The following is a 10017-nucleotide window of genomic DNA, read 5'->3' on the forward strand; positions in this document are numbered from 1 at the left end:
GAAGGACAGGCAAAAGTGGGGGTGGCACAAGTCCTATTCCCTGTAATCAGCCCTGTGGCAGAGATGATGACCGCCTGCATGCTCAGGCACTGAGATCACCTGGATTGGAACCCCAGGCCTCCCTGGGGTCCCAGCACTGCTGCTGCAGCCTTAGTCCATCTGCCTTGTCCTCCCATGAGGCCTCCCAGGCCTCCTCTCTTCAGGAAGCAGCCCCTCCCAACACCAGCACCTCCCGATACTTCCCCAGCCTCCCCAGCTCCTGTGCTGGCCCCGAGGACCCCCTGAACTGGGGAAGAAAGAAATCAGACTTTGTCGGTAGAAGCATTACTTTATTCAAGCAGTGACGAGCTAGACAGGGCCACATGGGGCAGGAATATGGGGGGTCAGGACACAGGAGCAGACACCCCATAAGGGTGGAGAGTGAGGAGAGGCAGGGCTGGTGAACCCCAGCACAAAGGCCACCACAGCCACCCTCTCCTTGGAGGAGCCGCAGGGCCCCAGGCCTTTTCCAGCTAAAGGAATGAGGGGGAAAGGGGGTGCAAGGAAAAGGGGCCTAGTCCTATAGGGGTTCAGCTGGCTTAAACCTCACGGGACAATGCAGGCAGCGTGTCCCCTTTGCAGGGTCTGAGGGGCTGGTTTTTATTCCTAGAGCCTCCATTCTTGGAACAGCTGTCCCTTTTCCACACCCATTTCACTTTGGCCAGCCAGGCCGCTCGGATGGATACCACAGGACAGGAGATCATAAGTTAAGGTGCTGGCCCTGAGCAGGGAGGGGGCTTGGGGACATGTCCCCACTAAAGTTCGAAGTGCAGGATGAGCACTGTCTCTAATCCTCCCCTGAGGACCATGAATCCCCATCTCCTTCCCGCTGTGTGAACTTCAGGAACTGGCCTGGGCCCAGATGAAGAGGAATGGCTGCAGAAGGGGTCTTCAGGGCACCCCCCTCCTCCTCTTCCAAAGGGCTCCCTTGGTCCCCCTCAAGGGCCCCCAGTTTTCCCTGCCCCGCTCCTTCAGACTGCTCCACCCCATTCACCAACCCCCCATTCACATGCTCCAACTCTTTCTTCAGGCTGGGGCCCTGGCCATTGACACCAGGGGTATCCTCTGTCCCACTGAGGGTCCCCAGAGGGCCAGGAACTTGGTCCTCCCCCTCCAAGGGAGCATCGTCAGACTCTTCCTCTGAGCCGGAGGGCTCAGTGCTGTCCTGGGACTCAGTCTCTAGGGCTGTTGTAGGGGGATCAGCTGCTGCACCCCTGGAGCCATCATCCCAGGGGGCGCTGACATCCACAGCCTCAGACCCCAAGAGGTTGCTGCTCTGAGCGCTGCTCAGGGCAGGAAGGCTGCCAGCAGAGGGCCCTGGCTCCCACTGCCCGGCCCCTGGCTCCCCTCCCTCCTCTTCCTCTTCCTCCTCTTCCTCCTCCTCTCCACTTTCTTCCTCATCTGCAAACCCATCAGACTCCCCATCCTGACCCCAGGCTGCAGGCTCCAGGAGCACCTGGGACACCTGGCCCAGGGGCTCCATCAATTCCCCAGGGACCCCAGGAAGGACAGAAGCCTCAGTCCCCACGTCGTTCTCAAATTCCTCCGACAGGTCAGAGTCCTGGCCACATTCCTGACCCTCATCTCCCCCCCTCTCCTCCTCTTCCTCCTCTGGATGTGTCCCTTGGCCCTCAGGGGTCAGGACAGCAAAATCCCAGCCTTCCCTTCTGGTCTCGCCTTGAGGGGAGGGCCTCTGCTCTCCAGCTGGGTCCCACTTGGATGAGGCAGGGGAACTGAGGTAGAGGGCCAGGGGAGTGGAGTCAGGAAGGGTCTCTCCCAGCTCATCAGCCTCGCTCTCATCTCTGCTCTCCTCCGCCTCATCCTGGAGGGCCGGAGGGAGCCCCCCAGGACCCAACTCCTCCTCCTCGCCCCCCACCTTTTCCAGGGCCTCAGCCCTTCCTGTCAGCCCCCAGCTAGCTTCCTGGTTCCCCTCAGCTGGGGGCTGGGACTCAGGGGCATCTTTGGGGATTAGGGTGAGCAAACAGGGCTCAGGGGGCCTTGGGCTGGAGGGCCCTGGCACTGGTTCTGCATCCTTCTCAGCTTCCTCTGACCCCAGGGGCCTGGGTTGAGGGGTATCACTTCCATCATGGCACAAGGTCTCAGCAGGGAACTCCTCCTCTTCTCCCCAGGGGACCTCAGGCTCCAACTTCTCCCCAGTCCCGTGAGACTCCAGAGAGTCTCTGCTCTTCCTGAGCAGTATGGGAAGCTCTGGCTCCAGAGCAGCATCCTCCTCTAGGTCCTTTCCAGGCCTTCCCAAGCCCTGCACCCTCTTTGCCTCCAAACCTTCTTCCCCCAGGAGAGGCTCCATCACCTCCTCTCTGGCCAGGTGGCCTGGGAACTCCAAGCCTACCACCTCCTCTTCCAGTCCCTGCTCAGCTCCTGAAGCAGACTCACCCATGGCTGTCTCCAACCCCAAAGTGACCTCTGGGGAGGCTTGGTCACCCCCTGGGGCCTCATCCTCATTTTCCAACGCTGGCTCTATCACCTCTGACATTCCCCAGGGAACTTGAAGGCCTGGGTCCCCCATGTTCTCTGGCTGCCCTTCAAGGTCCTGAAGGCCCTCACCACCTCCCTCCCTACTGGTGCCCTCAGCTGGATCCCTCTGCTCTTTGGGCTCTGGGCTCCCTGGGTGTCCCTCACCTGTGCTCCAGGCGCCCCCTGCGACAGTTAGCTGCAGCTCTCCCTCCTCTGCAGATTCCTCTTTTCCAGAGAAGCCATCACATTCCCTCAGGTCCAGCTCTGCCTCATCCTCATTGCCCACTCCAGCCCTCCCAGAGGGCATTTCCTGATCCAATTCTTGGCTCTCCACCATATCTTCCCACCTCTGCTGATCCGCAGACAGCAGCAGCTCCTGTCCCTCCTCTTCCAGAGGTCTCAGCGACTCTTGGTTCTCTGCCTTCTCCAGGTTCTCTTCCTCTTCCAGGTACTTTTGACTTTCCCTGTCTACCTCTTCCGGAGATCTCAAACCTAGGTTCCACTCTCCCAGAGATAGAGATTCTTGATTCTCCTTTTCTAGAGGTTTCAATGACTCTTGGTTCTCTTCCACAGACCCCAGTGATTCTTGAATTTCCTTTTCTAGAGGTTTCATTGTCTCCCCATTCATTTCTTCTGGAGACCACAATGGCTCTTGAGTTTCTGTAGACTTTAATATTTCCAGATCCTCTCCTGAAGACTTTATTGATTCTAGATTCTCTGTTTCTAAACATCTTACTGCCTCTACACTCTCTTCTTTTAGGGGCCTTAATAACTCTTGATTCTCTTTTTCAAGAGGTCTAAATATCTCCTGGTCTTTTCCAAGAGATTTCAGTGGCTCTGGTTCCACCTTTTCCAGAGGTCTCAATATCATTTGGTCTTCTCCTAGAGACCTCAGTGGCTGTTGAGTCTCTTTTTCTAGAGGTCTCATTGTCTTCTGGTTTTCATCTTCTGGAGACCTCAGTGGTTCCTGGTTTTCTTTTTCTGGAGGTCTTTTTGTTTCTTGGTCCTCTTCTTCTAGAGACTTCAGTGGTTCCTGGTTCTCTTTTTCTAGAGATCTCAAGGTTTCTTGATTCTCTTCCTCTAGAGACCCCAGTGGTTCCTGGTTCTCTTTTTCTAGAGATCTCAAGGTCTCTTGATTATTTTCTTCTAGAGACCTCAGTGGTTCCTGGTTCTCTTTTTCTAGAGATCTCAAGGTCTCTTGATTCTTTTCCTCTAGAGACCCCAGTGGTTCCTGGTTCTCTTTTTCTAGAGATCCCAAGGTCTCTTGATTATTTTCTTCTAGAGACCTCAGTGGTTCCTGGTTCTCTTTTTCTAGAGATCTCCAGGTCCCTTGATTCTCTTCTTCTAGAGACCTCAGTGGTTCCTGGTTCTCTTTTTCTAGAGATCTCAAGGTCTCTTGATTCTTTTCCTCTAGAGACCCCAGTGGTTCCTGGTTCTCTTTTTCTAGAGATCCCAAGGTCTCTTGATTATTTTCTTCTAGAGACCTCAGTGGTTCCTGGTTCTCTTTTTCTAGAGATCTCAAGGTCCCTTGATTCTCTTCTTCTAGAGACCTCAGTGGCTCTTGATTTTCTTTTTCTAGTGCTCTCAAGGACACAAAGTTCTCCCCTTCTACAGATCTCACTAATTCTTGATTTTCCTTCCCTGGATATAAAAATGTCTGTAGATTATCTTCAAGAGATCTCATTAGTTCTTGATTCTCCTTTTCTAGTGATTGCAATGTCTGTGGGTCCTCTTTTCCTATAGGCTTAAGTAGTTCTAGAGTTTCTTTTTCTAGAGTTCTTACTACCTCCATGTCCTTTTCTTCTAAAGACTTCAATAGTTCTTGATTCTCCTTCTCTAGAGATCTCAGTATCTCATGGCTCTGTTTTTCTGGAAACATCAGTGGTTCTTGAATTTCCTCTTCCAGAGACTTCAGAGTTTCTTTTTTCAAAGGACCCTGGGAGTCCTGGATTTCTTTCATGTCTGGATCCCCCTCTTCTTGCTGCATTTGCTGCTGCAAGCTGCTTACCACTTTGACCTCTATGGCTATTTCTTTCTCTGTCAGCTCCCACATTTGCCCTTCACCTTCCTCCTGGAATCTGCTGGACACTCTAGTCTCACTGGGTTCTCCATCTCTGGCCTCTAAACTGGGGTGATCAAGGCTAAGGGGTGGGGCCAAGGAAGCATGATCCTCAGGGAACTTGTCTGTACTGGACTTTTGCTGCTTGCCCCCAGGCTCCTCTGGTCCTGGCAGGATGCTGGCAGGAATAGCTACATTGGCTTCAGCCCACTGTTGCCTCCCAACCTCTGGTTGGGGCACAGCAAGAGGGGCATCTTGGACTCTGATCTCTCCATCTGTAGCAGGGCAGGGAGCCTGAGGTGTGGGTGGGATTGGGGTGCTGGCCAAGGTGGGGATACGGGTCTGGAGAAATTCCTGGCTCTTCAGAAAGACTGGAACAGGTGTCTCAAGGGTATCAGGTAAGGGTAAGGAGAGGGGAGTAGGGCCCAGGACAGAGAGCAAAGGTCCTAGACGCTGGCCCTCTGGGGTCCCAGGAAAATGAAGCTCCAGCTTGGAGTCTGGAAAGGTGGAGGAAAAGAAACGGTGTCAGTAGGTACTGGCAGGAGGGATGTGGCCACAGAGTAGTTACCATTTCTGGCAAGAGTGTCCATGGGCCCTGTCCTTTCCTCCCACTTTCTGAGCTGTTGGGGGCCAAGGAGTCAAGACCTAGACTGTTGCCTCTCAAGAAAGAAATTGCTCTGGGGTATGAAAAACAAAGAAGGGTAGAGTTTTAGGGAGGGGAAACCTGGCTCCAACTCTTACCATGGAAGCTGAAGGAAGCCTTGGAACCACCACCAGGTAACTGCAGTCGGGAGTTCTCAGCCTCTAGGAGGGTCCTAGGGATGAGGAAAACTTGGGTGAGCCCTGTCCACAGGCCAGTAAGCAAGCCAGCCAGAAAAAAACCCCTGACCTTGCAGGCTTCCTCTTCATTTTTGCCACTATCACATGAAAGCCACAGGTGGGGTTATACTTGGCTGTGTACATGAAATCACATAATCACATATCCAGACATCACACACTTGGTCACACAGCATCACACACATATTTGGGACACACAGATGAGCTCACAGACACACAAGCAGATTCCCACACAGTAGACACAGTGTACACACACACACACACACACACACACACACACACACACACACACACATTGCTCAGACTAGTCTCCTCCTCCCCACCCCAGGCCAATGACCTCATACTCTGTGTGTGGGGCCCATTCTCATGCTAATAGCTGCCATTGTCCACACCACCATCTGGAGGGTCTGAGGAGGGGGCTTCCCAGGGGAAGTGGGAATTCTCAGGCTGTTCCCATGGGATAGGCTCCCTCCTCCTCCCCCAGGGCCCCAGGAGCTAGTCACAGAAAAAAAAACAAAAGAATTCATCCAAATCCTTTTCAAGCCTCAAAAACCCAGAGGTTAAGCCTTCCGCAGACCCTTTCCCTCAGTGGTTGGGTTGGGGTCAAGGCCCTCATCTTGGGATCTCTAAGTACTCTGGATCCCAAGCCTTTCAGGGCAATGGAGGTCTTTGTGTTCATGCCCCTGCCTCAGTGCCCCCTGGGGACTGAGGAGGAGGGGACCAATAGGGGGAGGGGGAAACAACTGATTCAACAGCTTATGCTGAACATCGACTCTCAATGCTTCCTCCAGATCTCTGAGTCTGGTTAGTACTGTCTGTGGTCTCACCTCCATCTTCTCCAGGCAGCATCCTGCCCTCTGAGCTCATGCAACACTCACTCATCCCTGGGTCCTCACTGACCTTCCACTCTGGGCCCTGCTTCCCCTCCCCTCCAGAACCTGTCCTAGGACCCCTGCTTTTGTTTGCCTGTGGATTCTGGGGAGCACTGTCTTCATAGCTTGTCTAGCCCTGGCCCTCACAGTGGGTTTGGTGTACGAAGCCCTACATGGTCAGCCAACCAAGTCAGTTTCCCGGAAAAGGCTGTGAGTTTTCCCAAGGCCACACGGCCAGAGAAGCAGCCCTCGCAGCAGTCGCAGCCTTTCCTGAGCCAACAGGAAATGTGGCTAGCAGAAGGGCTGTGGGGCCAAGGGACTAGGATTTGAGAATTGTCAGGCCCCAAGACATTCAGGATGGAAGGGGCCTTGAAGGTCACCCAGCCCATCTTCCATCTTCCAAACAAGGAGACTTGTCAGTGCAAACCAGTGCCAGCTACCCACACCTGCAGTTCCTCTTTTCTGAGGTTGCCCAAGTCAGTTGCCTCCTTAGTGTGAGCACATACACACACAGACAGGGCTTTCCAGCCCCTTGGGGTTAGGGTCTGGATACAGATGCCCCACACATGTCCTGCCCTCTCTCATCTGGCTGCCCCACTCAGCAATATCACCTCTCCTTGGGGGGTTTCCTGGGCACAGGCTACGTCTCTGGTCCTGAACCCATAGGGGATTAAGTGAGTTCAGATGGGAAATATCTTGGTGTGAAAGGGATCAGCCTAGAGTCACAGAACCTAATGGTGGCAGAACTGCCACCACCCATGGCTCTGGACGCCTTCAGCTGAGGAGCTTCCACCCTAGCCTGTATGTACGTGTCCATCTGTATGTCCGGGTGGGTCAGGGTGAACCTGTACCTGTATGTGGCCACCTCCAGGCTGAGGGACATCTTGAGGTGTGCCAGCTGCTGCCGACCTTCCAGGACCTGGGCAATCTGACTCTGTAGGTCCTGTTTCTCCTGCTCCAGCGCCTCCACCGCCAGCTGCAGAGCAAGCCAGAGGCAGTCAGTAAAGGGCGGGGTCCCTGGCTGCTGCAGCAGCACCTTCTGCTCCTGACTTCTCTGTTGAGCAGATTCCTGTCTCCCTATCCCACTCCCTGCCCAGAGAAGCCCCTCTAGAGCCTCCAAAAGAGCATGAGGGCCCCTCTCAGCCCTCTCCCATGGGGCTCCTCCTCTGAGGATGCTGATTAAATGGTTGCACATGCTCTCAGAATTCAGCTTCCACAGGAAGGGGGACATGAAGGAGGGGAGGAGATGGGTTACAGAGAGGAGGAGAGGGGGGGGAAAGGAGGGAAGCAGAAGGAAAAACGATTAATCAAGAGGCCTGGAGCTTGCAGGACTGAAAGCCAAACTGCCCTAGTCCCAATCACTGTCTTTTGCTCCTCACACCAGGCTCCCACCCCCTCCACTTCCCACATGTCCTGGAATCTGTCTCCTCTGAGAGGAGAGTTGGGGAGGTGGCCATGGTGAGACCTCTGTCTGGCCCAGCAAGGGAGCTGTTTTCTCAGTTGCTGGTCACGTCTGTGTAGTGAGGGGGAGCAGCTGTCCCAGGCTTCTGGAATGTGCTCAGGGAGTTAAGAAGCCACGACACGGGACAAGGGCAGATGGCCCCTCCTGCAGGGCCCCTCACCCCCACCTGTCAGGGGATAAGGGAGGTGAGGAACGTTGGAGATTCTGAGTAGCAGGACCATAAGGCAGCACTGAGAAGGAAAGTTCTGGCATCTTGCCAGTGACCGCAGAGCCTAGGGAGGGGCCCAGAGGCCATCAGAGCGGGAAGGTGCTGCATGCGTCTTGGGCCTGTCTGCCCTTTCAGGCGGTCTGATTTGAGGGCTCTGAACGCCACCATTCCCACCCTACTCAGGGAGCTGTGAAAGTCTAGGGCCTCTGGCACCAGCTATGAGTTTTCTAAGAAGCAGTCCCCGAATGGGCAGCCATCTCCACCCCCACTTCCCACTCCCTTCCCCAGAGCGTTTCTGAGCCCCCTGGGGACTTTTCGAAGCCGTGTTTCGCCCAGGCCCCCACCTCCTCACCTGGAACTTCTCAGTGGCACTCAGTTGCTCCTGCCAGCGGCCCTCCAGTCTCTGCTCCAGGGCTGCCCTGCGCTCCTGGAGGCCGCCGTGCTCGGCCTGGAGCTGCTGCAGCTCCAGGCGTCCCTTGCGGGCGCCCTGCGCCACGCGATCCAGCCTCTGGCGGGCCTGGCCCAGCGCTGTTTCCATGTGCGCCACGCGCTCCTGGTAGCCGCGCACGGCCCCGCGCCACGCCTCGCCGAGCAGTCGCGCGAGCTCCTCAACTTCGGGGCCCGGCGCCGGCGGCCCGCGGGGGGGGCTGGGGGGGCCCCGGGGCCCCGCGGGCGGCGCGGTCAGGCCCGCGCGCTCCTCCTCGTGCGCGGCGCGCAGAGCCTCCAGCTCGCGCTCCAGCTCCGCAGCCCGGCTGCTCAGCCAGGCCTGGGCGCGCTTCTCCGCCTCCACCGCACGCCGGCTGCTGGCCACCTCCTCTGCCATCCGCTCGCGGGCCAGCCGCTGCTGCTGGCACCGGCCCGCCACGCTCTCCACCTCTTCCCTCAGGCTGTCGCGCGCCAGCTCGGCCGCGTGCTTCTCCCGCCAGCGCTGGTCGACGAGGGCCCGCAGTTCTGCCAGTTCGTCGTTGGCACGGGCCCGCCAGGAAGAGTCCCCGGACTGTGCCCGGAGACCGACGAGCTCCGCGCTGAGCAGCTCATAATGTTCCTCTAGCGCCTTGACCCGAGCCAGGTAGGCCTCTAGACGTCGGTTGAGCTCCCACATCTGAAAAGATTCCACCCCCAAGCAGCCCTCCATCCTGCACGTCTGACCCACCGAAGACGGAGAGACGCTAGGTACCGGGAGAAGCCAGCGGCTCTTAAAGTTTTTAGGATGAAAGGGGAAGGGAGATGGGAAGGAACAATGACTGGACAGGGTGAGGAGCAGCTTGAGCGACAGAGAGTTGGGAGTGGGAGCGAGGCTATTCATACTCCCGCCAGTGGGGGGGGGGGGCGGGGGGGCGGGACCTCGGCCTTAACCCCTTAGAGTTTGGAGGAGCAGCTGCATCCTGTGTCCCTGCGGCCTGGTGCGCTGGATGGAGAGTGGAACTGTAGGAAAAGCCATGCCTGGAGAATCTGATCCCATGGTGGTGGCTTTCTGAGGGAGGAGGCAGTGAGGAAGGGTCATAACCTCTGATAAAAGCAGATTATGCACAGAACTGAGCCTGTGGAGGGGGTACCAGGGGGTTCAGGCTTGGGAGAGGACTCGAGTCTCAGATACTCAGCACACCCGAGAAAGGTATCACTTACTGAATTCCTCTAAGACTCAGTTTCTTCATCATTCCAGAGCAATGATGGAAATCCCATGCTTTTTTGTTTGTTGTTTGTTTTTGTTCTTTTGTAAATTGCAAGTGCTCACCCGCCCAAAATACTGGAAGAAGGTAGCATTGCAAAGAGAGGTAGAGACACTGCCTGGGGAAAAGAACATGTTGTATGGGGAGACTCTGCACAGATATGCACACACTGTTGCCTCTGTATCCATCAGAAAATGGAAAAATGAAAGGGTACTTTCTCTATTACTCACCTCCATCCTTCCTGCTGCTCTTCCACATAACCTGAGGTCCACATACCCACCTTACTTAGTCCAAGGCCTCCCCCAGTCTCAGGGAAAGGCCCCCATCCTGGTCTAGGTGCCAGGGACTTTTGGGCAGAGGGCGCCCCCTGGTGGCATACAGACCAGGCCAAGAAG

The 10017-nt window shown here is 55.9% G+C and overlaps 1 protein-coding gene across 1 annotated transcript; it reads right to left on the bottom strand.

The window, feature by feature from the left end:
• Positions 1 to 317: 317 nt before the first annotated feature.
• NES (nestin) lies at positions 318 to 9247 on the bottom strand. Its single transcript, XM_081121728.1, has 4 exons — positions 8305 to 9247; positions 7134 to 7258; positions 5315 to 5388; positions 318 to 5070 (listed from the first exon to the last, which is right to left on the bottom strand). The coding sequence occupies exons 1-4, from the start codon at positions 9085 to 9087 to the stop codon at positions 827 to 829; spliced, it is 5226 nt and encodes a 1741-aa protein (XP_080977854.1). The 5' UTR covers positions 9088 to 9247; the 3' UTR covers positions 318 to 826.
• Between the last annotated feature and the right edge of the window lie 770 nt (positions 9248 to 10017).

This window comes from Miniopterus schreibersii (assembly GCF_964146895.1).
Source record: "Miniopterus schreibersii genome assembly, chromosome: 19".
NCBI classification, from domain to species: Eukaryota; Metazoa; Chordata; class Mammalia; order Chiroptera; family Miniopteridae; genus Miniopterus; species Miniopterus schreibersii.

Coding starts and splice junctions, on each gene's coding strand:
- NES (XM_081121728.1), bottom strand. CDS start 9,087: ATGGAGGGCTGCTTGGGGGTGGAATCTTTTCAGATGTGGGAGCTCAAC. Junction 7,259..8,304: donor GTGCCACTGAGAAGTTCCAG/GTGAGGAGGTGG, acceptor CTTGCTCTGCAG/CTGGCGGTGGAGGCGCTGGA. Junction 5,071..5,314: donor GGCTTCCTTCAGCTTCCATG/GTAAGAGTTGGA, acceptor CCACCTTTCCAG/ACTCCAAGCTGGAGCTTCAT.